The sequence below is a fragment of the Cajanus cajan genome, chromosome 9 (assembly GCF_000230855.2).
Source record: "Cajanus cajan strain Asha chromosome 9, NIPB_CcT2T_4, whole genome shotgun sequence".
Lineage (NCBI taxonomy): Eukaryota > Viridiplantae > Streptophyta > Magnoliopsida > Fabales > Fabaceae > Cajanus > Cajanus cajan.
The window spans coordinates 9,258,002-9,285,952 of NC_138525.1; the positions used below are offsets into that span (position 1 = coordinate 9,258,002).

The 27,951-nt window shown below is 33.1% G+C and overlaps 2 protein-coding genes and 1 long non-coding RNA gene across 3 annotated transcripts; 1 reads left to right on the forward strand and 2 right to left on the reverse strand.

Moving 5' to 3' along the window:
• Positions 1-1,625: 1,625 nt before the first annotated feature.
• Positions 1,626-3,711, forward strand: LOC145951759 (uncharacterized). The gene is made up of 2 exons (XR_014429676.1): positions 1,626-2,007; positions 3,494-3,711. It is a non-coding gene; the product is annotated as an uncharacterized LOC145951759 (long non-coding RNA).
• Positions 3,712-10,582: 6,871 nt separating this feature from the next.
• Positions 10,583-11,184, reverse strand: LOC145951922 (uncharacterized). Its single transcript, XM_083064112.1, has 2 exons — positions 10,684-11,184; positions 10,583-10,591 (listed from the first exon to the last, which is right to left on the reverse strand). The coding sequence occupies exons 1-2, from the start codon at positions 11,182-11,184 to the stop codon at positions 10,583-10,585; spliced, it is 510 nt and encodes a 169-aa protein (XP_082920238.1).
• A 13,852-nt stretch (positions 11,185-25,036) lies between these two features.
• LOC109793521 (Pentatricopeptide repeat (PPR) superfamily protein) lies at positions 25,037-27,655 on the reverse strand. The gene has a single exon (XM_020352983.3). It carries the CDS (start codon positions 27,608-27,610, stop codon positions 25,754-25,756), a length of 1,857 nt encoding a protein of 618 aa, XP_020208572.3. The 5' UTR covers positions 27,611-27,655; the 3' UTR covers positions 25,037-25,753.
• Between the last annotated feature and the right edge of the window lie 296 nt (positions 27,656-27,951).

The window sequence follows — 27,951 nt, forward strand, 5'->3', positions numbered from 1 at the left end:
TTCAGTGAGGTGTTTCTAACTTCACTATATTTATATATTTATTCAGTGAGGTGTTTCTAACTTCACTATATTTATATATTTATTCAGTGAGGTGTTTCTAACCTCACTATATTTATATATTTATTCAGTGAGGTGTTTCTAACTTCACTATATTTATATATTTATTCAGTGAGGTGTTCTTAACCTCATTTAACTACTTAACTTTTAATTACAATGTTTATTTATGTTATTATTATATTTATTCAGTGAGGTGTTCCTAACCTCATCTAACTACTTAACTTTTAATTACTATGTTATTGTTATATTTATTCAGTGAGGTGTTCCTAACATCATCTAACTACTTAACTTTTAATTATTATGTTTATTTATTTACGTTATTATTTAGTGGGGTGTTTCTAACCTCATATATTTGTTTAACCTTTAATTACTATTACTTATTCTATGATTATTCTTATCTATAATAATTATTAATATATTCACATTTTATATTGTTTAATTATTTTATAATAATTGTCATTGTCATTTAATTAATTAGTACTCTTAATATATTTTATTTAAATTTGTGTTATTTAATTAAAGCTTAAATAATGATAAATTCTTAAATCTATTTTGAGTAATTTTTTATGATTAATATAATTTGTTAAAATGTCTTTTACTCATTTTAAAGATAATTAATACTCTATGGCCATAGATGATAAAGTTTGAATTATTTGTAGCTGGAGGTTTAACCTTGGGGATTTAAATGAGTAAGAAATGGAGGTGGAATATCTTTTGGTTGGTGTTATAATGATGCTCATTTATCCTGACTAGTCACTACAAGTATAATTCAAATTTTATTGTATCAAGAAAATCTAATATTTAATCTGTATAAATATATATTTATATATATATATATATATGTTAAAATTTTATTTATAAATAATTATGTTTATTCGTTCGAATTATTGTATTTATTGGATATTGTTCTTACTCCTTTCTTTTCTTTGTTTTTTTTAAATTAAATATATTATAAAATAGATGGATCAACTTGAGATTCCAGATTATTTTGCTGTTGTTGTTATTGCTGTCCTACTTGGAAGGAAATCGGAATATGGAGGCTATTTGATGGATTTGTTATAACTTTACTTGTCAATCATATTATTTTAATTGTAATTTTCTTTCCGTTATGAATGTATATATTGTATTAAAAGAGTAAGGAAAAGGAATAATGAGTAAAATAATACGTTATTCTAAATATTTTAGAACGATATGTTATGTATTAAATTCACAAGATATTCTTTTCTTTACTTTTATTTTTATTAAATAAATATATAGATATTGTGAATGATATAATTATAAAATATTATAAAATATTATAATTTTATATTGTATAATTTGGGTATTAGAATTAGGCGTTACATTGTACACCATTATACTGAACTTGTACTAAGAGGAAAGAAGATTGATCACCTTCCTTCTCATCTTGGTTAAGTGAAGGATTATGGCATGCAACTCATTATTCTAAGCAAAAGTATCTGAAAGAAATGTTTCTTTGTGTGTTGATGTATGTTGTATTTCATATAGTGGTAAGTTGTGAGTGTTGCATGGAAAGGAATAGGATGGATAGGAGATTGAAGGATAGGAACATAAGATAAATTTGGTCTTTTTGAGTGAATTTGAGGTTGTTTTAGAGCTTAGTGAGTTGAAATATTTCAAGAAATAGGATATTTAAGGTGAATAGGTGCTAAGGGTGAAATTTGGAAATTTTGGAAAATGGCTATATAGGGGTTTAGGACCGGAGGTTTTCATTTTGGTCAACAGAGACAGTTTTTAGAGAGAGAAAGTAGAGAGAGGGGCTCTGGTCCGGAGAAAATCTGAGGACATATTTGGGAAGTTTATCAAGCCAGGATCAATCTTCACAACTGGAGTTTCAAGAGATTTGGCCTTTAAAGTCTTCAAAATTGAGATTGAAGTTTGAGTTGAGATTTGGGGGTTTTGTTCAGATCTTGCATTTCTGAAGTTTCTGAGGTAAGGGTAGTACTTATAAGACTTAATCTGGTATGTATGGGTTTGAAATATCACCTTGATTTCATGATTTAAGCTTGATTGAGGTTGGATTGAGGAAAAAGGGTTTTGGTTGGGGTTTTCATGATTTTCATGGATTAATGGTCAAAACTTGATTTATTTGCTTAAAATGTTGTTTCTGGAGATTGTTTATGCTTTATAATGGTTCAAACTCGTGTAAATTGGATTGAATTCGTGATTGGAAGGAATTTTTCATGGTTTTTCGAGGTTTCAGGTCGCAGAGTGCGCCGGGCGCAGTTCTTCGCGCCGGGCGCCATTTAAAACCGCGTCTATTTTGAGCTCTTCATGAAAGTTGTAGCCTTGGATGTTAGATTTCCAATGGCGTTGGAATCACTCAAAAAGGAGGTCTAGAAATCAAGATATGTCTATTTTAGTGAAGAAGGGTCAAGCTGTCAGCTTTACTTATAGCTGTTGCGGTTTTTATCATTTTTCACAAAGTAAATGATGAAATCAGGATTTGATATCTTCATAAAAGTTTTAGAGAATCTTCTTATCTTTCATATGAGTTAAGTTTGAGTATGATAGGAGAAGTATAACTCATAATATGATACGTTATATGAAGATTGTCATTTCATAAAAAGGGTAAATTGGTTAAATTGATAGTTATTTTGAGTGTTTATTTATTTACTTTGCTATATTGAGTATTTTGGCATGATTTTGGAAATGATTGCATGTAATTATGGAATATGCTATATGTGTATGGTTTGAAAAGCTAATAGGACTTAAAGGAGTAAGGTTATGGTATGGATTGGAAGATCTCTTGGTGAGATCAGGATATAATCTTTGGGAAAATATGGAATATAGGAGTCCCATGGTGAGGATTCCAATATGGAATTTTTCCAAGGATTATATGATAAACCACTTCAGATGTTAGGTGGATTCTGAAGTACTCCTCTAAGTATTCTATTTGCTACCGGTATGGGGGCAAGGCCGAGTCATACCGATGGATGAAGTGGCCATGATCACCAGGGTTACGTGACGACGTAATTCCAGCTGTATATTTTCCATGAGAGGTCAGGTGTGATTCATGGGTTGCTGATATATTTCAGCGTGCGTATCAACACTTGGTGGATGGTGTTGAGGCCAACATTTGGTGAGAATATGTTGGTGTGAGATCATGGAATAATTATACAGTGGTGTGACTTTGTTTCTGGATGTGGAATATGTATACAAATGGTGTGGATTGTATGCATTGGATTTTAGATTTGATTTATATTTGGCATGGAAATAACTATTTATAAGGTTTATTTCCTTGGTGTGGATATATATATATATATATATATATATATATATATATATATATATTTTGTGGATAAATGTCTATTTAATGATATTTCATTTCATTGTACTGTGATTGGTTTATATGTGCTAACCCTTGCATGTTTCCATGTGGTTTGGACTGTGATGATCTCACTATGTGGGGGAGCAGATCAGGTGTGAGGCTTGGGATAGCAAGAAGTCTTTTGGTAGCTGCTTTGAGAAGTAGCAAGGTTTAGAGCTTGACTAGCACCTAGGGTGTCTATATTATATTTTCGTGGGACTTGCTTCTTGGATTACTGTATGAAATTGCTGAAGATAATAACTCTGTTATAACATATGTTATGTTAAAAAAAATATATTTAAATGTTATTGTATAATTATATTCTAGTGTAGCTAGTTTTTACTCTATTTTCTTTATTATATATTATTTTATTTGGTTGGTTATTTTGTGACGGCCTAGGGCGGGTCGTTACACCACTTCTTGCAAATACTTACTGTACATTCAAATCAAGAATAAAATAAACCTCTCACCCAAACTCAAACATTTACTTCAAATATTAAACATCAAAAACACATAAAAAAACAAAAGACTTTGCTTGACAAAAGACCATAATCACACTCCCAATAATGGTTCGTTTTTGATATTTTTTTCACTCTTACAGGTCATTGTAACACACAAGTTCCTAATACCACTATGTTAGGAAATGAGATGAACACTTATGCACACATACCCACAAAATATAGTGGAGAAAATACAAGAGATTGAGAATAAAGGCTTTCTAATTCATTATTATTAGGCTTTCTAATTCATTATTATTAAAAGATACAAGAGTACAACTATTTATATGGATTATTGTGACTATATTTTTCTATTAACATCTCAACAGAATAATCAACTCTTTTTGATTGGTTTATTATACAAAAAAGGAAACTTACTGTGTGGGGTTTGTCATTGATCAAAGGGGGAAGTGAGAAAGTGAACAATACATATGCCCCTTTTTGTGAAAGATGACATTGTAGAGGAGATGAAACTACCTCTACACTTTACTTTGCACTTTTCTTTTTTTGGGAACACCACTTTTTTTTCTTTTTCTCATTCATTATTATTAGAAGATACAAGAGTAGAACTATTTATATGAAATTTTGTAACTTTATTTTTCTATTAACATCTTAATAGAGTAACTAACCCTATTTTATTAGATTACTATACAACAGATGAAACCCACCGTGTGGGGTTGGTCAGTGATCAGAGAGGGACGTAATATGATGAAGAAGAAAAAAGAAGAGAAAGTGAGAAAGTCAAGAATGTAGATGCCCTTTTTTATAGAAGATGGCATTGCAGAGGAGATAAACTACCTCTACACTCTACTATGGACTTTTCTTTTTCTTGGAACACCACTTCTTGCAAATACTTACTGTATGTTCACATCAAAAAATAAAATAAACCTTTCATCTAAATTCAAACTCAAGCTCTTCATTTATTAAACATCAAAAAGAAAAGATTAAGCTTGGCAAAAGCCACAATCACACTCGCAACAATGCTTCATGTAATGCCTAATTCTAATACCCAATTTATACAATAAAAATTATAAATTTTTATAATATTTTCGTAATTATATCATTACCAATATCTATATATTTATTTAATAAAAATAAAAGTAAAGAAAAGAATATCTTGTGAATTTAATACATAATGTGACACCCTTACTACCCCAAAACATATATCGAAATAATGTAACAAAATTAAAGAAAATAAACTTTTGAAATTGGTAAAAGGGTTCACATAACAAAAATTCAATACACCACATTAATAGAAATATCAAACCTAAAATACAAGAGTTTCTAAAATTGTTTTCAAAATAATATTACAGAATTTTCATAAATATCTTAAACTAGAAATCCTCTGCCCCGATGTCACACTATCAGAGCATTTTCCCAAATAAAACTGCTGACATACTATATACCAATTGCAGCTGGATCCTCTCCACCTAAAAATATCCACAATTTATACGGTGAGAAAAGAAAAATTATCTATATGCAAAACACATACAAACACATCACAGTATAATTTATTATAACAACTTGTTTATTTCATATAAACGTATATAGATTTAATTATCATATATTCAACCATTTCACAAACCATTATACATGTCACTTTCACAATCATAAAATCATTTTTCATGTCCATCAATATCACAATTAACACTATGCCAAGACCTCGCCACATCTGACACAAGTGATACAGGTTAATTGCCTCCCTTACTCACACCATACCAGGGGTACGCTCGTCCCTGAAGCATCACCTACCCAAGGTTCGTATCATCCCTGATTTACGAGGAGTACGCTCGTCCCTGAAGTATCCACCACACAGGGTTCGTATCATCCTTAATCCTTTAGTGTGAGTAACAACAATCACATTACAATCAATACAATCTCTTGCAATTAACCCTATGTCAGGGCTGCCATAACTGACATAAGTGGTGGTGTTAACTGTTTTTCTCATCTCACACCATGCTAGGGTCACGCCTTCCCTGTAACACCACTTATACAGAGCCGTGCCATACTAGCCATCGATGTGAGACATCACAATCACAATCATATCACAACCATACAACATCTCATCAAATTTATAACACATGTATAATTCCATATAACAAATAAACTTAACAAAGTAAGATCTACATACCCCTCAAGCATATTATATCAATATTCTTCATTCTTACAAGTAATATAGCAATTAACTTTCATTAACATAAAAGTTAATAGAATAACAGTAAAATTCCTAATTATTCCAAATTAGAAATTAATAGGAGGCTTGGCCGTCCATTCACATAAATTCCAATTTTAAATCAATAGGAGGCTTGGCCGTCCATTCACATAAATTCCAAATTTTAAATCAATAGGAGGCTTGGCCGTCCATTCACATAAATCAAACGTTATTCTAAGAAATTCTACCCAATACCCTCATGTATTTTACATATAAATAACCCTTTTTCCCCCGTACCTGATTAAATAGAAATTTGAGTAGAACTTCCTCTTCTTTTTTATTAACTAGGACCGGAACTAGAGTAGAACCTCCTCTCTTTCTAGATTCTTCTCTCTCTCTCTCTTTCTTCCTCCAGAATTTCCTTATCTCAAGTTATGAATTTCCTTCAACCCCTAGCCTCTATTTATAGAAATTCTGGAATTACTATGCAGATTAAAATAATATTATATTTACTATGCACTATTCATTAAAATAATATTAATAGTAAAATACTGTGCATTCACGAGATTACTGTTCGTCCACGGATTTACTGTTCAAAAATACATATATTACTATTCAAAAATACGTATACGTGAATAGTAAAATACGTATACATAAATAGTAAAATACATATAAAAAAATATGATAATCCTTTTAACAATCCCAATACATAAAAATAAAATTTTAGGATGTTACATTACTCCCCTCCTTTTAGAAATTTCGTCCCCGAAATTACCTGATGCAAATAAAAATGGATATGAAGCTTTCATCTTTTCCTCTAATTCCCAAGTAGCACTTTCAGGTATAGCTCCTCCCCAAATAACCTTTACCAAAGGAATTTCTTTACCCCTAAGTTGCTTTACCATTCGATCCTCGACTCTTATCGGGGTAGCTTCCACCGTCAAGTTCTCCTTAACCTCAATATGATCCGACTCAATCACATGCGAAGGATCGTGGATATATTTTCGAAGTTGAGAAATGTGAAAGACATCATGAAGATTTGACAAATTAGGAGGCAAAGCAATTTGGTAGGCAACATTGCCGACTCTTTTAAGAATTTGAAAAGGACCAATAAATCGAGGAGTAAGTTTTCTGGATTTTAATGCCCTGCCAACCCCAGTCCACGGAGTGACTTTCAAGAATACATGGTCACCTTCTTGAAATTCTAAATCCTTTCTTCTTCTGTCAGCATAACTTTTCTGTCTACTCTGAGCTGTCCTCATCCTATCCTGTATCAATTTAACTTTTTCAGTAGTTTGTTGCACAATCTCAAGTCCTAAGATGACATTGTCTCCAGGCTCACTCCAACACAAAGGAGTTCTACACCTCCTACCATACAAGGCTTCATAGGGTGCCATACCTATGCTAGAGTGGTAACTATTATTATAGGTAAACTCTATCAAAGGTAAAAGGCTATCCCAACTTCCTCCTTGGTCCAAAACACAGGCTCTAAGCAAATCCTCTAAAGACTGAATAGTCCTCTCAGTCTGACCATCAGTTTGAGGATGATATGCTGAACTAAGTCTCAGTTGGGTTCCCAAGGCTTGTTGTAGGCTCTCCCAAAATCTAGAGGTGAATCTAGGGTCTCTGTCTGAAATTATGCTAGATGGTATCCCATGCAATCTCACAATTTCATCAATGTACAATCTAGCCAATTTCTCTAGAGAATGCCTAATGTTAATAGGTAGAAACTGTGCACTCTTGGTCAACCTATCAACTATAACCCAAATGGAATCATGCCCTTTCCTAGTCCTAGGCAAAGTAACTACAAAGTCCATAGAAATGCTATCCCACTTCCACTCGGGTATACTCAAAGGCTGAAGTAGTCCTGAAGGTTTCTGATGCTCTATCTTAGCCTTATGACATACTAGACAGGCACTCACAAATTCAGCTATATCTTTCTTCATCCTAGGCCACCAGAATATCTTCCTTAGGTCTTGATACATCTTAGTTGCTCCTGGATGAAAACTAAGCTTGCTCTTATGACCTTCCTCTAGTATCAGTCGTTTAAGTGTAGGGTTACTAGGCACACATACTCGATCTTTAAATCTTACCACTCCATCTGCACCCAAGGTAAATTCTTCTCCAATCCCTTGTCCTATATCCTTTCGTCTAGCCTCTAGAAATGAATCCATTAACTGTGCTTCTCTAATTTCCCCCAACAACTCACTAGTCACCCGAGTCATACCTAGTCTTACACTATTATGGTTCACTTCACAAGTCAGACTTAAGTCTCTAAATTGTGTCAAAAGATCCATCTCTCTAATCATAAGAGAAGACAAATGCAAAGATTTTCTACTCAAGGCATCAGCTACCACATTAGCTTTTCCTGGATGATAATTAAGATCAAAATCATAGTCTTTAAGGAATTCCAACCATCTCCTTTGCCTCATATTTAATTCTTTTTGGTCAAATAAATACCTAAGACTCTTATGATCACTAAACACCTCAAATTTTGAACCATACAAATAATGTCTCCAAATCTTAAGTGTGAATACCACAGCTGCTAATTCAAGATCATGGGTGGGGTAATTCCTCTCATGTACCTTCAATTGTCTGGATGCATAAGATACAACCCTACCCTCTTGCATTAATACACCACCCAAACCCATCTTAGAAGCGTCACAGTAAACCACAAAAGTCTTACTAAGATCAGGCAATACTAAAACAGGTGCACTAGTCAATTTTTCCTTAAGGGTTCGGAAACTATCTTCACATTTACTATCCCAAACAAACACAACCCCTTTCCTAGTCAAATTTGTCAAAGGTAATGCTAACTTAGAGAATCCCTCTATGAATCTCCTATAATATCCAGCTAATCCAAGGAAACTCCTAATCTCACTAACTGACTTAGGTGTCTCCCAATTAAGCACAGCCTCAACCTTAGATGGATCCACTGCTATTCCCCCACTTGAAATTACATGTCCTAAGAAACTCACCTCCTCTAGCCAAAAATCACACTTGGACAACTTAGCATAAAGTTGTTTCTCCCTGAGAGTTTGTAGTACTACCCTTAAGTGTTCCTCATGCTCCTCTTTAGTCTTGGAATAAACTAGTATGTCATCTATAAAGACAACTACAAATTTATCCAAGTATGGATGAAGAATCCGGTTCATGTAGTCCATAAAAATTGCAGGAGCATTTGTCACACCGAAAGGCATTACTAGATACTCATAGTGTCCATAGCGAGTTCTAAAGGCTGTCTTAGGTACATCTTCTTCCTTAACCCTAATCTGGTGGTATCCCGATCTAAGATCAATCTTACTAAACACACAAGCACCTGCCAACTGATCCATAAGATCATCTATCCTAGGCAATGGATATTTGTTCTTAATGGTCACTTTGTTCAACTGGCGATAATCCACACACAATCTCATGCTACCATCTTTCTTTTTGACTAAGAGTACGGGTGCTCCCCAAGGTGATACACTAGGTCTCACAAACCCCTTCTCCAACAATTCTTCTATTTGCTTTTTCAGTTCCACTAACTCTATGGGTGACATCCTATAAGGTGCAATAGAAATAGGTCCTGCTCCTGGAACTAAATCTATGGAAAATTCTACTTCTCTTCTAGGTGGTAAGCTAGACACCTCAGAGAAGACATCCGAAAAGTCACATACAACAGGCAGTTCATTTACTGAAACATTTTTCTCAGAATTTAAAGAAGCTAACAACATGTACACTTGGGCATCCGCTTGCATAGACACCTTAACTTGGTTGGCAGTCAAATAATCCTTACTCACTTTTTCAACAGGTTCACCAAAAACAATAGATTTACAAGCACAGTTCAAAAGGACATGATTGGAAGATAACCAGTCCATACCCAGAATAACATCTAGTTGACTTAGAGGTAAACAAATTAAGTCAACCAGGAAATCTCTACCTTCAATAGTTAGAGGACATTTTGGACAGACATCAGAAGTAATTACAGAACCATTAGTGGGTGTTTCGACAATTAACTCAAAAGATAAGGAAGAGACAGGTAATTTTAACTTAGACACACATGCGTGTGATATAAAAGAGTGAGTTGCACCAGAATCATATAAAACGGTTAAAGGAGTTCCATTAATGAAACACATACCCTGAATTAAGTCCTCGGATTGAGTAGCTTCAGCACCACTCAAAGCAAATACTCTTCCTGTGGTTCGAGGTTTGTTAGCGTTCCCTTCAATCTCTGTTGTTTCTTTCCTATTCTGAGGACATTCATTAGCCTTGTGTCCTTCTGCTTTGCATTTGAAGCATATCAGTACCTTTTGCATCCGACACTCAGCTGCTCTATGACCTGACTTTCCACAGTTATAGCAGTTTTTGTGTGGAACAATACTCCGATTTCCACCTCCAGAAAGTTGGCTAGCTTGGTTTCCTTGCACAAAGTCCTGATTATTCACTTTAGTATTCGCATTTCCAGCAGGCTTGTTATAAGGTTTACCTTTATTGGATGAACCAAACTTATTATTTCTCATTGGTCCTCCACTTTTATAATGAGTCACCCTAGCTTGGTTGTCCTCATCATAAACTCTACACTTGTTTACCAATTCATGGTAGTGCGTGATCCCTTGATAATTGAACACTTGTTTAATCTCTGGGCGAAGACCGCTCACAAACTTTACGTATTTGTCCTCCTCATTGCCCACACCGTCGTACATAGGGCAGAATCTCACCAAATCTTCAAACTTAGTCACGTACTCGGCCACCGAATCTTCTCCTTGTTTTAACTCAAGAAATTCTACCTGTTTCTTGTGTCTTACATCTCGGGGAAAATATTTCTCCAAGAATAACCGCTTGAAAGAATCCCAACTTACTTGGGTTCCTATGGCTATTATTCTTTGCCAAGTACTTTGCCACCAGATACCAGCTTCTCCAGAGAGCATGAAGGTAGCCAAAGTCACCTTCTGCGTCACAGGACATCCCATGACTTGGAATATCTTTTCAATTTCAAATATCCAGTCAGCAGCTCCGTCAGGATTATAGCCTCCACGAAAACTTGGTGGATTATTTCGCTGGAATCTTTCTAGCCAATCAACTTCTGGTCGTTGGTTCAAATTACCAAGAGCCTGAGCCATTGCTTGCAGAGCGTCGGCGATTGCAAGATCATTTCTACCTCCTGCCATTGTTTTTCTGTCCTCCCAGAAAAATTAACAATTATGCTTTAAAAACAACAATTTTAATCAATTGTCGTTTTAACAAATCAATATGTTCAACAATCAATTTACTACAACATTCATTTATCAAACAAGCACAATAGACTCATAACTCACGGCTGTAACAGCCCAAGCAACCCGCATGTGGATATTGTCCGCTTTGGCCCACGGCCGCACGGTTTTGCTTCTGGCGATGACACGCATGCCACCCCAAAAGGCCTCCACACAAGGAAGGTATCCACACCCATATATATGGCATGCTTCGTTCGCCTTCCTAACCGATGTGGGACTTCACAATCCACCCCCCCTCAAGGGAGTCCAGCGCCCTCGCTGGCACACCGGCCCAGGTCCCGGCTCTGATACCAAATGTAACAGCCCAAGCAACCCGCATGTGGATATTGTCCGCTTTGGCCCACGGCCGCACGGTTTTGCTTCTGGCGATGACACGCATGCCACCCCAAAAGGCCTCCACACAAGGAAGGTATCCACACCCATATATATGGCATGCTTCGTTCGCCTTCCTAACCGATGTGGGACTTCACAACGGCCGATTGAATCGACCTGCTCTGATACCACTAAATGTGACACCCTTACTACCCCAAAACATATATCGAAATAATGTAACAAAATTAAAGAAAATAAACTTTTGAAATTGGTAAAAGGGTTCACATAACAAAAATTCAATACACCACATTAATAGAAATATCAAACCTAAAATACAAGAGTTTCTAAAATTGTTTTCAAAATAATATTACAGAATTTTCATAAATATCTTAAACTAGAAATCCTCTGCCCCGATGTCACACTATCAGAGCATTTTCCCAAATAAAACTGCTGACATACTATATACCAATTGCAGCTGGATCCTCTCCACCTAAAAATATCCACAATTTATACGGTGAGAAAAGAAAAATTATCTATATGCAAAACACATACAAACACATCACAGTATAATTTATTATAACAACTTGTTTATTTCATATAAACGTATATAGATTTAATTATCAAATATTCAACCATTTCACAAACCATTATACATGTCACTTTCACAATCATAAAATCATTTTTCATGTCCATCAATATCACAATTAACACTATGCTAAGACCTCGCCACATCTGACACAAGTGATACAGGTTAATTGCCTCCCTTACTCACACCATACCAGGGGTACGCTCGTCCCTGAAGCATCACCTACCCAAGGTTCGTATCATCCCTGATTTACGAGGAGTACGCTCGTCCCTGAAGTATCCACCACACAGGGTTCGTATCATCCTTAATCCTTTAGTGTGAGTAACAACAATCACATTACAATCAATACAATCTCTTGCAATTAACCCTATGTCAGGGCTGCCATAACTGACATAAGTGGTGGTGTTAACTGTTTTTCTCATCTCACACCATGCTAGGGTCACGCCTTCCCTCTAACACCACTTATACAGAGTCGTGCCATACTAGCCATCGATGTGAGACATCACAATCACAATCATATCACAACCATACAACATCTCATCAAATTTATAACACATGTATAATTCCATATAACAAATAAACTTAACAAAGTAAGATCTACATACCCCTCAAGCATATTATATCAATATTCTTCATTCTTACAAGTAATATAGCAATTAACTTTCATTAACATAAAAGTTAATAGAATAACAGTAAAATTCCTAATTATTCCAAATTAGAAATTAATAGGAGGCTTGGCCGTCCATTCACATAAATTCCAATTTTAAATCAATAGGAGGCTTGGCCGTCCATTCACATAAATTCCAAATTTTAAATCAATAGGAGGCTTGGCCGTCCATTCACATAAATCAAACGTTATTCTAAGAAATTCTACCCAATACCCTCATGTATTTTACATATAAATAACCCTCTTTTCCCCCGTACCTGATTAAATAGAAATTTGAGTAGAACTTCCTCTTCTTTTTTATTAACTAGGACCGGAACTAGAGTAGAACCTCCTCTCTTTCTAGATTCTTCTCTCTCTCTCTCTTTCTTCCTCCAGAATTTCCTTATCTCAAGTTATGAATTTCCTTCAACCCCTAGCCTCTATTTATAGAAATTCTGGAATTACTATGTAGATTAAAATAATATTATATTTACTATGCACTATTCATTAAAATAATATTAATAGTAAAATACTGTGCATTCACGAGATTACTGTTCGTCCACGGATTTACTGTTCAAAAATACATATATTACTATTCAAAAATACGTATACGTGAATAGTAAAATACGTATACATAAATAGTAAAATACATATAAAAAAATATGATAATCCTTTTAACAATCCCAATACATAAAAATAAAATTTTAGGATGTTACACATAACATATCGTTCTAAAATATTTAGAATAACGTATTATTTTACACATTTTTCCTTTTCCTTACTCTTTTAATACAATATATATATTCATAACAGAAAGAAAATTACAATTAAAATAATATGATTGACAAGTAAAGTTATAACAGATCCATCAAATAGCCTCCATATTCCAATTTCCTTCCATGTAGGACAGCAGTAACAATAACAGCAAGATGATCTGGAATTTCAAGTTGATCCATCTATTTTATAATATATTTAATTTAAAAACAAAGAAAAGAAAGGAGTAAGAACAATATCCAATAAATACAATAATTCGAACGAATAAACATAATTATTTATAAACAAAATTTTAACATATATATATATATATATATATATATGAATATATATATACAGATTAAATATTAGATTTTCTTGATACAATAAAATTTGAATTATACTTGTAGTGACTAGTCAGGATAAATGAGCATCATTATAACACCAACCAACAAAAGATATTTCACCTCCATTTCTTACTCATTTAAATCCCCAAGGTTAAACCTCCAGCTACAAATAATTCAAACTTTATTGTCTATGGCCATAGAGTATTATTTATCTTTAAAATGAGTCAAAGACATTTTAACAAATTATATTAATCATAAAAAATTACTCAAAATAGATTTAAGAATTTATCATTATTTAAGCTTTAATTAAATAACACAAATTTAAATAAAATATATTAAGAGCACTAATTAATTAAATGACAATGACATTTATTATAAAATAATTAAACAATATAAAATGTGAATATATTAATAATTATTATGGATAAGAATAATCATAGAATAAGTAATAGTAATTAAAGGTTAAACAAATATATGAGGTTAGAAACATCCCACTAAATAATAAAAATAACATAAATAAATAAATATAATAATTAAAAGTTAAGTAGTTGGATGAGGTTAGGAACACCTCACTGAATAAATATAACAATAACATAGTAATTAAAAGTTAAGTAGTTAGATGAGGTTAGGAACACCTCACTGAATAAATATAACAATAACATAAATAAACATTGTAATTAAAAGTTAAGTAGTTAAATGAGGTTAATAACACCTCACTGAATAAATATATAAATATAGTGAAGTTAGAAACACCTCACTGAATAAATATATAAATATAGTGAAGTTAGAAACACCTCACTGAATAAATATATAAATATAGTGAGGTTAGAAACACCTCACTGAATAAATATATAAATATAGTGAGGTTAGGGGCACCCCACTAAATAAATATAATCAAATAAATGCATAAATAATTATACATAATAGTATATAAAATTTTAAAAAGATAAGGTTCTCCTCCCCCTTACCTAGATAAGTAGGAATTGAAACTAGTGCAATATCTCTCTAAAAACTTGGGCAGAATCTCTTCTTCTCTTTCCTTAAAAAGGAATCAGAATTAGGGCAGAATCTCTTCCTCTTTCTCCTTAAACAAGGCACTAGAGCAGAACCTCCTTTTCTTTCTCCTTCTCTCTCTCTTACTTTCTCTCTCTATTTCTCCAGAATTTCCTTCTCTCTAGAATTCTGAATTTTCAAAACCTTAGGCCCCTATTTATAGAAATTTTGAAGTTACTATGCACTATGCACTATTCATTAAAATAATATTATAAGTTACTATGCACTATTCATTAAAATAATATTATAAATTACTATTCATTAAAAAATAATATAATAATTTGAAAGAAACGTAAGTGCTTACGTTCTTGTTTTTGGAAATTACTATGTAGCATAGTAAATTACTATTCATTAAAATAATAATATATTTACTATTCATAAATACATAAATACGTATATGTGAATAGTAAAATATATATATGTGAATAGTAAAATACGTATATGTAAATAAAAATATGATAAACCTTCTAATAATCTCAATAAATATTTAAAATCAAAATAACCTGTTTTATTTAATAAAATTTGGGATATTACAATTCTCCCCTACTTACAGAAATTTCGTCCTCGAAATTTTTATTGCTTAAAATAAGTAAGGATAATTTTTCCTAACTTCTTCTTCAAGTTCCCAAGTAGCATCTCCAGTAACATCATTCCAGATTACCTTTACCAGTGCAATCTGTTTGCCTCTCAACTGCTTGATCCTCCTGTCTGCGATCTGTACAGGCATTGTTTCAAATGTAAAGTTATCCTTTAATTGTACTGTATCAGGCATTATTATATGAGAAGGGTCAGAAATATATTTTCTTAACTGAGACACATGGAAGACATTATGGAGATTAGAAAGAAAAGGTGGTAGAGAAATTTGGTAAGCAACAGGACCTATTTTTCTAAGGATTTGATAAGGACCAATAAATCGAGGAGTGAGTTTCTTTGATTTCATTACCCTACCAATACCAGCTGTTGGTGTAACTTTCAAAAATACATGATCACCTTCCTGGAATTCAAGAGGTCGTCTTCTTTTATCAGCATAACTTTTTTGTCTGCTTTGAGTCATTCTCAATTTTTCTTGAATCATTTTGATCTTTTCCGTGGTTTGTTGCACCAATTCAGGACCCAAGATTAAATTCTCTCCTGTCTCAAACCAACACAAAGGAGTTCTACACCTTCTTCCCTATAGAGCTTCATAGGGTGCCATACCTATGCTAGAATGGAAACTGTTGTTATAAGTGAATTCAATCAGAGGCAAATATTTGTCCCAACTACCAGAATTCTCTAGCACACAAGCTCTCAATAAATCTTCTAGGGATTGTATGGTTCTTTCTGATTGTCCATCTGTTTGAGGATGATATGCAGAGCTAAGACGAAGCTTAGTTCCTAATGCTTGATGTAAACTTCCCAAAATCTAGAAGTGAATCTAGGATCCCTATCAGATATTATGCTAGATGGTACCCCATGCAACCTTACAATCTCTCTTATATACAGTTCAGTCAATTTTTCTAGAGAATACTTAATGTTGATGGGTAAGAAATGAGCAGATTTTGTTAGTCTATCCACAATAACCCATATGGAATCAAACTTATGAATTGTTCGTGGTAAACCAACTACAAAATCCATTGCTATACTGTCCCATTTCCATTCAGGTATATCTAATGGTTGTAATATTCCTGCTGGTTTTTGGTGTTCTATCTTAGCTTTTTGACAAATCAAACATGTAGCCACATATTGTGCTATTTCCTTTTACATTTTGGGCCACCAAAACATTCTTTTGAGATCTTGATACATCTTTTTTGCCCCAGGGTGTATGCTCAACTTGCTCTTATGTGCCTCACCTAAAATTATTTTCTTAATTTTTGAATCATTGGGTACACATATCCTATTATTAAATCTCAAAACTCCTCTTTGATATAAATCGAACTTTTCACCATCCTTTTGACCTATCAACCTCTTTTTCTTCTGAATGAATTTATCAACTACCTGAGCCTCACCAATTTGTCCATGTAAGTCACTAGTAATTTAAACCGCATGCAATTGTATTTTATCTTGACTTACCGTAGTTGATAAACTCATGTCTCTAAATTTTTCTATCAAATTCATCTCTTGAATCATTAATGAGGAGACATGTAAGGATTTTCTACTCAGTGCATCAGCCACAACATTGGCTTTCCCTGGATGGTAATGTAATTCAAAATCATAATCTTTCAAAAATTTCATCCACCTTCTTTGTCTCATATTCAGTTCCTTTTGATCAAACAAATATTTTAAACTTTTATGATCACTAAAAACATCAAACTTACTACCATACACATAATGTCTCCATATTTTGAGTGCAAAAACAATGGCAGCTAGTTCTAGATCATGGGTTGGGTAATTCTTTTCATGAGCTCTCAATTGTCTAGAAGCATATGCTACTACCCTTCTATCTTGCATAAGAACACACCCTAATCCCATTTTTGAGGCATCACAAAATACGACAAATTGTCCATTAGGATTGGGTAAGGCTAAGACTGGTGCAGTAGTTAATCTTTTCTTAAGCTCCTGAAAACTATTCTCACATTTTTCTGTCCACTCAAAGGGTTGTCCTTTCTTGGTGAGTTGAGTTAAAGGCATAGCTATTTTAGAAAATCCTTCAATGAATCTTCTGTAATATCCTGCCAAACCCAAAAAACTACGGATTTCTGTTACCGTCTTTGGAGGTTCCCATAGTAGAACTGCTTCTACCTTAGATGGATCCACAGACACTCCATCTTGGGAAATCACATGTCCTAAAAACTTAACCTCCTCTAACCAAAATTCACACTTAGAAAGTTTGGCATACATTTGTTTGTCTTTCAGGATTTGGAGAACAGTTTGAAGGTGTTCTTCATGCTCTTTATGAGTTCGAGAATATATGAGGATATCATCTATAAAGACCACCACAAACTGGTCTAAATATGGACGAAAAATCCTATTCATATAATCCATGAACACTGCAGGTGCATTGGTTACTCCGAAAGGCATTACTTGATATTCATAATGACCATACCTTGTTCTAAATGCAGTTTTCTGTATGTCTTCTGCTTTCACTTTGATTTGATGGTATCCTGATCTTAGATCTATCTTAGAAAATACAGTGGCTCCTCTTAATTGATCCATCAAATCATCTATCCTAGGAAGAGGGTATTTATTCTTTATGGTAAACTTATTTAATTGCCGATAGTCCACACACAGCCTAAAGCTTCCATCTTTCTTTTTGACTAACAAAACAGGAGCCCCCCAAGGTGATACACTAGGGCGTATGAATTGTTTTTCAAGTAACTCCTCTAATTGTTTCTTCAACTCAGCTAATTCAGAAGGTGACATCCTATAAGGTGCCATTGAAATTGGTCCAGTTCCAGGTATTAAATCAATCAAAAATTCAATCTCTCTGTCAGGTGGCAAACCAGGAATATCATTAGGAAAGACTTCAGGAAAATTTTGAACGACAGCTATGTCTTTCAAGTTGACTTCCTCTTTAGCTTCCATAGAGGATAAGATTAAATATCCTTGAACTTTACCCCAAGGAAACTTGTTTATTGGTTTAGATAATGAAATCGATAGGTCCTTAGAATCAGAAAATATTATAGACTTTTCTGCACAATTGAGAAGAACATGATTGGAAGATAACCAGTCCATACCTAAAATCACATCTAATTGTGATAAAGGTAAGCAGATCAAATTTACAAGAAATTTTTTATCGCCAATAAAAATAGGACAGTCTGAACAAACTTTATTGGCAATTACAGATTTGTTTGTAGGGGTTGAAACAATTAAATTATTCTCTAAAGAAGAAATTGGTAATTGGAGGTATTGAACACAATTATTGGAGATAAAAGAATGAGTTGCGCCTGAATCATACAGTACATTTAAAGTTTTGCCTTTAATGAAACATTTACCTTGTATTAGATCGTTGTTTTGAGCAGCTTCAGTTCCGGTCATGGTGTAAACTCTTCCAGTTGTAAGAGGTCTCGATTTGGATCCGGAAGTGTTCACGTGCGTCTTTGATTGTCCACACTCAAAAAATACATGACCAAGCTTCCCACACTTGAAACAAACAGGTCCTTTGAGATGACAATCTTTAGTATAATGACCCTGTCCACACTTAAAACACTTGGCTTGATTATTAATGGACCTACTGGAATTTCCTGCAAATTGAGAAGATTGGGGTTTCCATTGTGGTCGATCATAAGGTTTTCTTTCATTATCCCTTTTCTTATTAAATTGAGGGCCAAAAGATTTTGGTCTATTATCTTTATTATGATCAAAACCTTCCAAAAATCGACACTTGTGTATTAATGTGGGAAAATAAGAGATTTCTAATATCCCTACTGCCTTTCTTAATTCTGGTCTAAGTCTATCCTCAAATTTAATACACTTCATCCTCTCATCAGGGTGATAAAAGAAAGTAGAGTATTTTCCCAATTCCTCAAACTTAGAAGCATATTCTCCCACTGTCATATTCCCTTGTTTTAACTGCATAAATTCTATTTCTTTAACCCTCCTAACATCATTAGGAAAATATTTTTCAAAAAATTTGGTTCTAAATACTTCCCATGTAATGATTATTCCCCCTCCTTCTAATAATCTCCTGGTACTATCCCACCAATATTCTGCTTCTCCTACTAACATAAATACTGCATAATTTACTTTTTAGTTGTCAGGACAGTTCATAGCTCGAAATATTTTTTCTATTTCTTTAATCCATAATTCAGCTTTTTCAGGATTGTATCCTCCATCAAATTGGGAAGGGTTATTGCTTCTGAATTCTACAAGTCCTTGTGACTCTCCTGTTCTTTCCAGTGGTTGATTCCTTAACAAGGCGGCAGCCATGTCCCTAATAGCTTGTACAGCCTCTATTAGTTTGGTATTCCTTCTTCCTGCCATCTGTAATTTTATAGATCAGTTTATAATAATAGAAACACGGTTAGCACATTACCCCAAGTTACACATGGAACGTTGCTCTGATACCATTAATGTAATGCCTAATTCTAATACCCAATTTATACAATAAAAATTATAATTTTTTATAATATTTTTGCAATTATATCATTACCAATATCTATATATTTATTTAATAAAAATAAAAGTAAAGAAAAGAATATCTTGTGAATTTAATACATAACATATCGTTCTAAAATATTTAGAATAACGTATTATTTTACACATTTTTCCTTTTCCTTACTCTTTTAATACAATATATATATTCATAACAGAAAGAAAATTACAATTAAAATAATATGATTGACAAGTAAAGTTATAACAGATCCATCAAATAGCCTCCATATTCCAATTTCCTTCCATGTAGGATAACAGTAACAATAACAGCAAGATGATCTGGAATTTCAAGTTGATCCATCTATTTTATAATATATTTAATTTAAAAACAAAGAAAAGAAAGGAGTAAGAACAATATCCAATAAATACAATAATTCGAACGAATAAACATAATTATTTATAAACAAAATTTTAACACATATATATATATATATGAATATATATATACATATTAAATATTAGATTTTCTTGCTACAATAAAATTTGAATTATACTTGTAGTGACTAGTCAGGATAAATGAGCATCATTATAACACCAACCAACAAAAGATATTTCACCTCCATTTCTTACTCATTTAAATCCCCAAGGTTAAACCTCCAGCTACAAATAATTCAAACTTTATTGTCTATGGCCATAGAGTATTAATTATCTTTAAAATGAGTCAAAGACATTTTAACAAATTATATTAATCATAAAAAATTACTCAAAATAGATTTAAGAATTTATCATTATTTAAGCTTTAATTAAATAACACAAATTTAAATAAAATATATTAAGAGCACTAATTAATTAAATGACAATGACAATTATTATAAAATAATTAAACAATATAAAATGTGAATATATTAATAATTATTATGGATAAGAATAATCATAGAATAAGTAATAGTAATTAAAGGTTAAACAAATATATGAGGTTAGAAACACCCCACTAAATAATAAAAATAACATAAATAAATAAATATAATAATTAAAAGTTAAGTAGTTGGATGAGGTTAGGAACACCTCACTGAATAAATATAATAATAACATAGTAATTAAAAGTTAAGTAGTTAGATGAGGTTAGGAACACCTCACTGAATAAATATAATAATAACATAAATAAACATTGTAATTAAAAGTTAAGTAGTTAAATGAGGTTAATAACACCTCACTGAATAAATATATAAATATAGTGAAGTTAGAAACACCTCACTGAATAAATATATAAATATAGTGAAGTTAGAAACACCTCATTGAATAAATATATAAATATAGTGAGGTTAGAAATACCTCACTGAATAAATATATAAATATAGCGAGGTTAGGGGCACCCCACTAAATAAATATAATCAAATAAATGCATAAATAATTATACATAATAGTATATAAAATTTTAAAAAGATAAGGTTCTCCTCCCCCTTACCTAGATAAGTAGGAGTTGAAACTAGTGCAATATCTCTCTAAAACCTTGGGCAGAATCTCTTCTTCTCTTTCCTTAAAAAGGAATCAGAATTAGGGCAGAATCTCTTCCTCTTTCTCCTTAAACAAGGCACTAGAGTAGAACCTCCTTTTCTTTCTCCTTCTCTCTCTCTTACTTTCTCTCTCTATTTCTCCAGAATTTCCTTCTCTCTAGAATTCTGAATTTTCAAAACCTTAGGCCCCTATTTATAGAAATTTTGAAGTTACTATGCACTATGCACTATTCATTAAAATAATATTATAAGTTACTATGCACTATTCATTAAAATAATATTATAAATTACTATTCATTAAAAAATAATATAATAATTTGAAACAAATTACGTTCTTGTTTTTAGAAATTACTATGCAGCATAGTAAATTACTATTCATTAAAATAATAATATATTTACTATTCATAAATACATAAATACGTATATGTAAATAGTAAAATACATATATGTGAATAGTAAAATATGTATATGTAAATAAAAATATGATAAACCTTTTAATAATCTCAATAAATATTTAAAATCAAAATAACCTGTTTTATTTAATAAAATTTGGGATATTACACTTCAAGTCACTGTTTATGATTAACCATGACTCAAAATACTCTAAAACCCCTAAAACAAGCAAGGTAATTATTCGTGGAAACCATTTGCCATATGTAATGTAGGTAATGTTTCTTTGATGCTATTCTTTTTTTTCCTTTTCAATTTTGTGTGCTATTTGTTGTTGTTTCTTATTAATAATCCAATTTCGTTTTATTTTTTTTAGTACAACACAGAATTGATTATTGTGTGGTTAGGGCATAGGTCCATGACGGTCATTGGAGGGTTTGTTGTTTCACTCCTCTGCTTTTCCGAGTAAGTCATGACATTTGTGTTTCATGTTGTTTTATTTTCTTATGTACGAGTTAGTGGGTTTGGAAACTAGATCTTGCTAATGAATTAATATTTAGGAATTTTTGTTTTGGAAATCAGAGCTGGTACCTAGAGGTGTCAAAGTTAATGGCAAAGCATGAGCCTCTTCAAAGGACCAAAAGGTGAATAGATTAATTCCATGCATGCAATAAGAATAAGTTGTTTCTTTTATAAAATGTTTCATATTTGATCCGATTGACTCAATCAAATTATTTGAAAAGGCTACTCTTTTATGGATAATTTATTTTTATTTGTTTCTCACAGAGTGTTCTTCTTAATCAACCTCTTGGAACTAGGAAGACATTATTAGCAAAAATAAATTCCCAGCAATATAAATGCTAATTTCTTGCAGGTTCTAATATGTTACTTGTGTACCAAGTGCCTGATAGGTCTTTTGATTAAAAAAATGTATTTTTTTTTATTTTATTTTTGGTTATATCTAGTGCTAGAGTCCAAAAAACGTCTTGCTTAAACCACAAGAATAATTAGGAACATATTAGGATATGGCTACTATCTTTAGGTATTGAGAACTTCCATAACACAAAACATGTTTTTTTTTTCTTCCCATAACTAAGTAGAAACTCTTTAAATTAATAATGTCAGGACCGGATAAATTTATTAATTTAGAGAGTTATTAATTTATCAATAAATTAATAATTATTAATTTAAAGAGTTACGTAATTATATTGTACATACCAAATAAAAAGGCAAATTAGTTTATACCTCTTAGAATTACGTTGTAGCGAGCCTTAGGACTTAACGTAAATTAGTAACTTTTGAAGTACATATGCATTGAAAATCAATACGTAATGATTTTTGAAGTACATATGCATTGGAAATCAATAATGACTTTTGAAGTACAGTAAATGTAAACAAGAGGAACAAATGTGTTCAATGTATTCTTAAGCAAGTTTGGCATATATAAATTACATGAATGTGTTAGAGTATTCAAACCATATCTCACAAGATGGCTTCTCATCTAAAAGGTGTTGCAAAATTAACTATGTCAGATCAAATACATAAGGAGTTGTGTGAGTATAAGAGAGATAATCCTGCAAGCACACAAAAAGACTTGCTTAATAGAGTGTAATATATTTTTTAAAGGAAAACAGACAACTATTGAATCATATTTCAATAGAGTGTAATATATTTTTTTTAGTTTCTATGAATTATTAATTTATAATTTTCTTGGGATCGAAAATTATAAAGAGATCTCTCGAAAAATTATTATCTTATTATTTTATCGAGCTTTTTTAATTTTTTATATTGACCCAAATCGAGACCGGACAAATTTATTATTTTAGGGAGTTTATTAATTTATTAAGTATTAATTTAAAGAGTTTTTACTGTAGCTATTAATTCCATCATTTTGTGTAGGCTTGCAAATTTTCATTAATGAGATCGATGCCATTTGTGGACAACGTTTCAAAGGGGCAAGTGTTGATTGTGAAATTCAAAGAACCCTCGTGGAGCTATTTAACCAGCAGGATGGATTTGATAAGCTTGGAAAGGTGAATTCCCTTTTTATATGTTCATTTTTTTTAACACTATTGGTTAATTAGAAAATTTACTAAACATTTACATATCTCTGTAATCTGTATCGTTTATACATATGTAATAGTTGTTATGGTTTGATGTTGTATTTCGTTCTAAATAATTTACGTGCCAAACATGATGTGTGATTCATGATCTAGCCCTTAAAGTGCAAATCATGATATGTTTATCATGATCCACCCTTACTTGTCGTACTAAACAACAAATTCTTAAAATCACCCATTTTTCCTAACATGTTCAAGAAAACTCTAAATGCACTGTATACACATTTCGACTTACAAATCATCCATACAACTGCAAATTTAATGAAAACAACCCACATACAAATCAACAAACCCAACAAAAAATAAAGTTTTAGCTCCCCTTACTTCTAGATCAAAGAAAAAAGTGGAAGGAAGAAGAACAAAATCCTAACTATTACCAAAAGCTCCACACAACACAACTGATTCTTGGCTAGGGAGCTTCAAATCACCACCATTTAGCCACTCAATCTACTCTAAAGGGAGTAAAGTTGAAAAAGAAATTATTCTCTAGAGGTTTTAGAACTTCTCTCTTTAAATTATCTAAGTTTTTCTTAAAAATGAACTTATAAAACTTAAGTTTTTTTTAAAAAAACTTATATACATTCCCTTATAGATCAAAATTGATCTTTGCTAAAAAAAAATCCTAAACAACTAAAACTTCTTAAGAATTTCTTAATTTTCATAGTTTCTAAATAATATAACAACACTCACCACAAATCACTACAACTTATAATTTAACAAAATGAACAACTATTAAATAAAACATACCGTGTTACAACTTAACCTTTTAATAAACAAAAATGTAATTAAATATGATTACATAATAAAAAAAAAGGACTACAACACAACAATTCTAAATTTTATAGGATGAAAAATAAAGGTTTTTTTATAATAAAAACTAAAATCAAAATTTAATCATTTTACAGTAGTTCTCATAAGATTGATGTTATCACATTTCATAAATAGCAATGATGGAGTAACCATATATAAGAAAATTAAATTAAAATTAAATTATGACCATAAAATTGTTCAATTACATATGCTACAGAAACAATCATGGTGTATTCATGGTGATGGATAAATTTTGGAAGGTGAACAGGGGAAAACAATTTTACTAATTGACCAATTGTTGGAATAAGAAAACATACAGTATTTTACAAAATTTCTTGTATTGGTCTAGATTGTCTATTGATTTAAATTCATAAATGGTCCAATAAAAGTACTGGTTACAATATGGCAAGGCATCCAAGCAAAAGTTGACGACTTAAATGCTATACACATAGCAAATGTTGGTCTAATGTCAACACAATGTTAGCGAGTCTCCTTAACCGTCAGAAGCAACTTCGGCTTCTTGCATTCACAATAGCAGCCAAGATGCTTTATTTATATGGAATCATTGAAGCGGACAAAACCTCAATCACCTCAATCGGCTTAACAGTATCCACTATACAAAACTGAAGGAAAATATTAGCGATTCTAATCTCCAATACCTTTGTTGTTATTGCAATAAATGAAGCTTTCTGCTTGAACATCAAAACTTTCTATACGGAAGCTCCTAGCCCTATTGCATAATACTTTCACGAATCCAGCATATCAAGATTGTTAAGACAATGAAAGTCAAAATGTATTCTATATGCCCTGTGCCATATACTGATTCAGTGAAAACAGTAAGTCACTTTTGCTTTCTCTGAAGACATTTTATTAGTAAACCAGGTCCAACAATTGTGGCAGTTAAGCTAAAACGACTTCACTAGCTATCATCTCTTGAGACGATCTTTTGAAGTTTTACTTAATTTGTTAACAAGTGCTATATATGAAGCATAATCTGTGACAAGTCCTTTCTCAAAATTAAACATGTCGACTTGACCAGAGCCTTCATGCTTTGAATGACCATCTAATAAAATGTTGTATGTAATATCATTTGGAGCCACCCCCAAATTAAGCATTGCATCTAACAGCATTTTAGCATTTTTCATCTGACCTTGCTTGCACAGTCCATTCATCAGCGCATTATACGTGACAACTCCCGGCACATGCCCATTACTTTGCATCTCCTTCAGTAACTTGAACCCCATCTTAACATCACCCTTCTTACAAAAGCAATCAACAACCATGGTGTATGTCGGATCATCCGGTCTGAAACCAGCACTCATCATATCTCTCAACATTCTCTCCGCATCATCAACTCTCCCATCTCTACAAAGCCCGGAGATAAGTGCAGTGAAAGCTACATCATCGAGCTCAATCCCCTCTTCAACCATTTTCTTTTTTAACTCCAACGCAGATTTCATATCCCCATCCTTGCAACATCCATCTATCAGTGTAGTGAAGGTGATCTTGTCAGGCTTCAAACCACTCGCACTCATCTCACTCACAAGCCGCCTCGCCTCCTTCAAATCTCCAGCCTTACAAAGCCCATGGATCAATGCATTGTAAGTAACCAAGTCAGGTCTAACGCCCTGAGCCAGCATCATCTCAAAATTCTTCAAAGCCAAATCAACCTTCCCACCTTTGCACTGGCCATCAATCAAAGTGGTGAAAGTAACACCATTGGGAACCAATCCCCTGTTGCACATCTCATCAAACACAAGACCCCCCTCATCCAACCTACCCTCCTTACACACCCCATTAATCAAAGCGCTAAAAGTGAAAACATCGGGACTAAACCCCTCACTCTCCATAACACCCTTCAACGTAAAACCCTCTTCCACACTCCCGCATCTACAGTACCCGCTGATCAAAGTGTTGAAACTAACAACCGTGGGCCTCACACCCCTCTTGGGAATTTCATCGAACACCAACCGCGCATTCCCCAAGTCACCAACTTTGCAAAACCCATGCATGAAAACGTTGAAAAAATAAACTCTTGGCGGGAACCCACGATCCAAAACCTCCAAATAAAAGGCCCAGGCCGAGGCCCAGGCCCGGGAGTGTTTACTCCCAACAGGCTTCAACCTCGTCATGTGCCGAAGCAGATTCTCGCAACCCTTAACCGGGAAAGGAAGGTTATTCTCCGTAACCAACCTGAAGCAGTGAACAGCGTCGTGTAAGAACCCGGAATCAGCGTAGACGCAGATGAGAGCGTCGAAGAGGAGGCCAACAACGGGGTGGTGGCGAGGCATGGTTCGGAGAAGGGAGGAGAAAAGGGAAGAAGCGGAGTTGGTTCCTTTGCGGGAAACGAGGAAAGAGAGAAGAGAGTGTGCCTGAGGGAGCATGCGGTGGAGGGAGAGGAAGTGGAGCATGGTGCAGTAGGAATGGAGGGTGTGGCGGAAGGGAGGGCGAGAAGCGAGGTAGTTGAAGAAGGAGAGGAGTGAGCAAGGAGAGAGGGAGAGAGGGTTCAGAGTGATGAGGTTGCTGACGTGGCGCGGCGTCAGCGATGGGAGGATGCGTCGGAGTTTGGGGTTCTGAGAGTAATCGTGGCGTTTGGTTTCGGACTCGAGAATGGCTTCGGAGATTGCGCGTAGAAGGTCGTCGTGGTCTTTGTAGGGATCGGGTGAGAGTGAGGAAAACGGAAGATGGTGAAAGTCAATGAAAGAACGAAGGGACTCAAACTCGTCACGATGACTTGTTTTCCAGAGTTTCGGTTTCAGCTTCCTGCTCATGCCCATCGCCATTACACTCTTACTCTCACACTCTCTTTCGGAGAATACATATGATACATATATGTTTCAGAAGAGAAGAGGAAAATAAAATAAAATAAAACAATTTTTTTATAAGGAATAAAATCATGTTTTGTTTTTATAAAAGTAGTTTTTAATCCGTAAAATGTTGAAATCGATGTTTTCTTTATGTGTAAATAGATATTAGATGATTAGATTTGATGTTTACATGTGTTTATTAGAGTTCGTAGTATTGTATCGACGTATAATATTTTTTCAAATTAAATAAATATTATTTATTCATGTTAAAATTAAATATTGTTAATTTTAAGTTTTATGAAAATTAAATATAAATT

Coding starts and splice junctions, on each gene's coding strand:
- LOC145951922 (XM_083064112.1), bottom strand. CDS start 11,184: ATGGCAGGAGGTAGAAATGATCTTGCAATCGCCGACGCTCTGCAAGCA.
- LOC109793521 (XM_020352983.3), bottom strand. CDS start 27,610: ATGGCGATGGGCATGAGCAGGAAGCTGAAACCGAAACTCTGGAAAACA.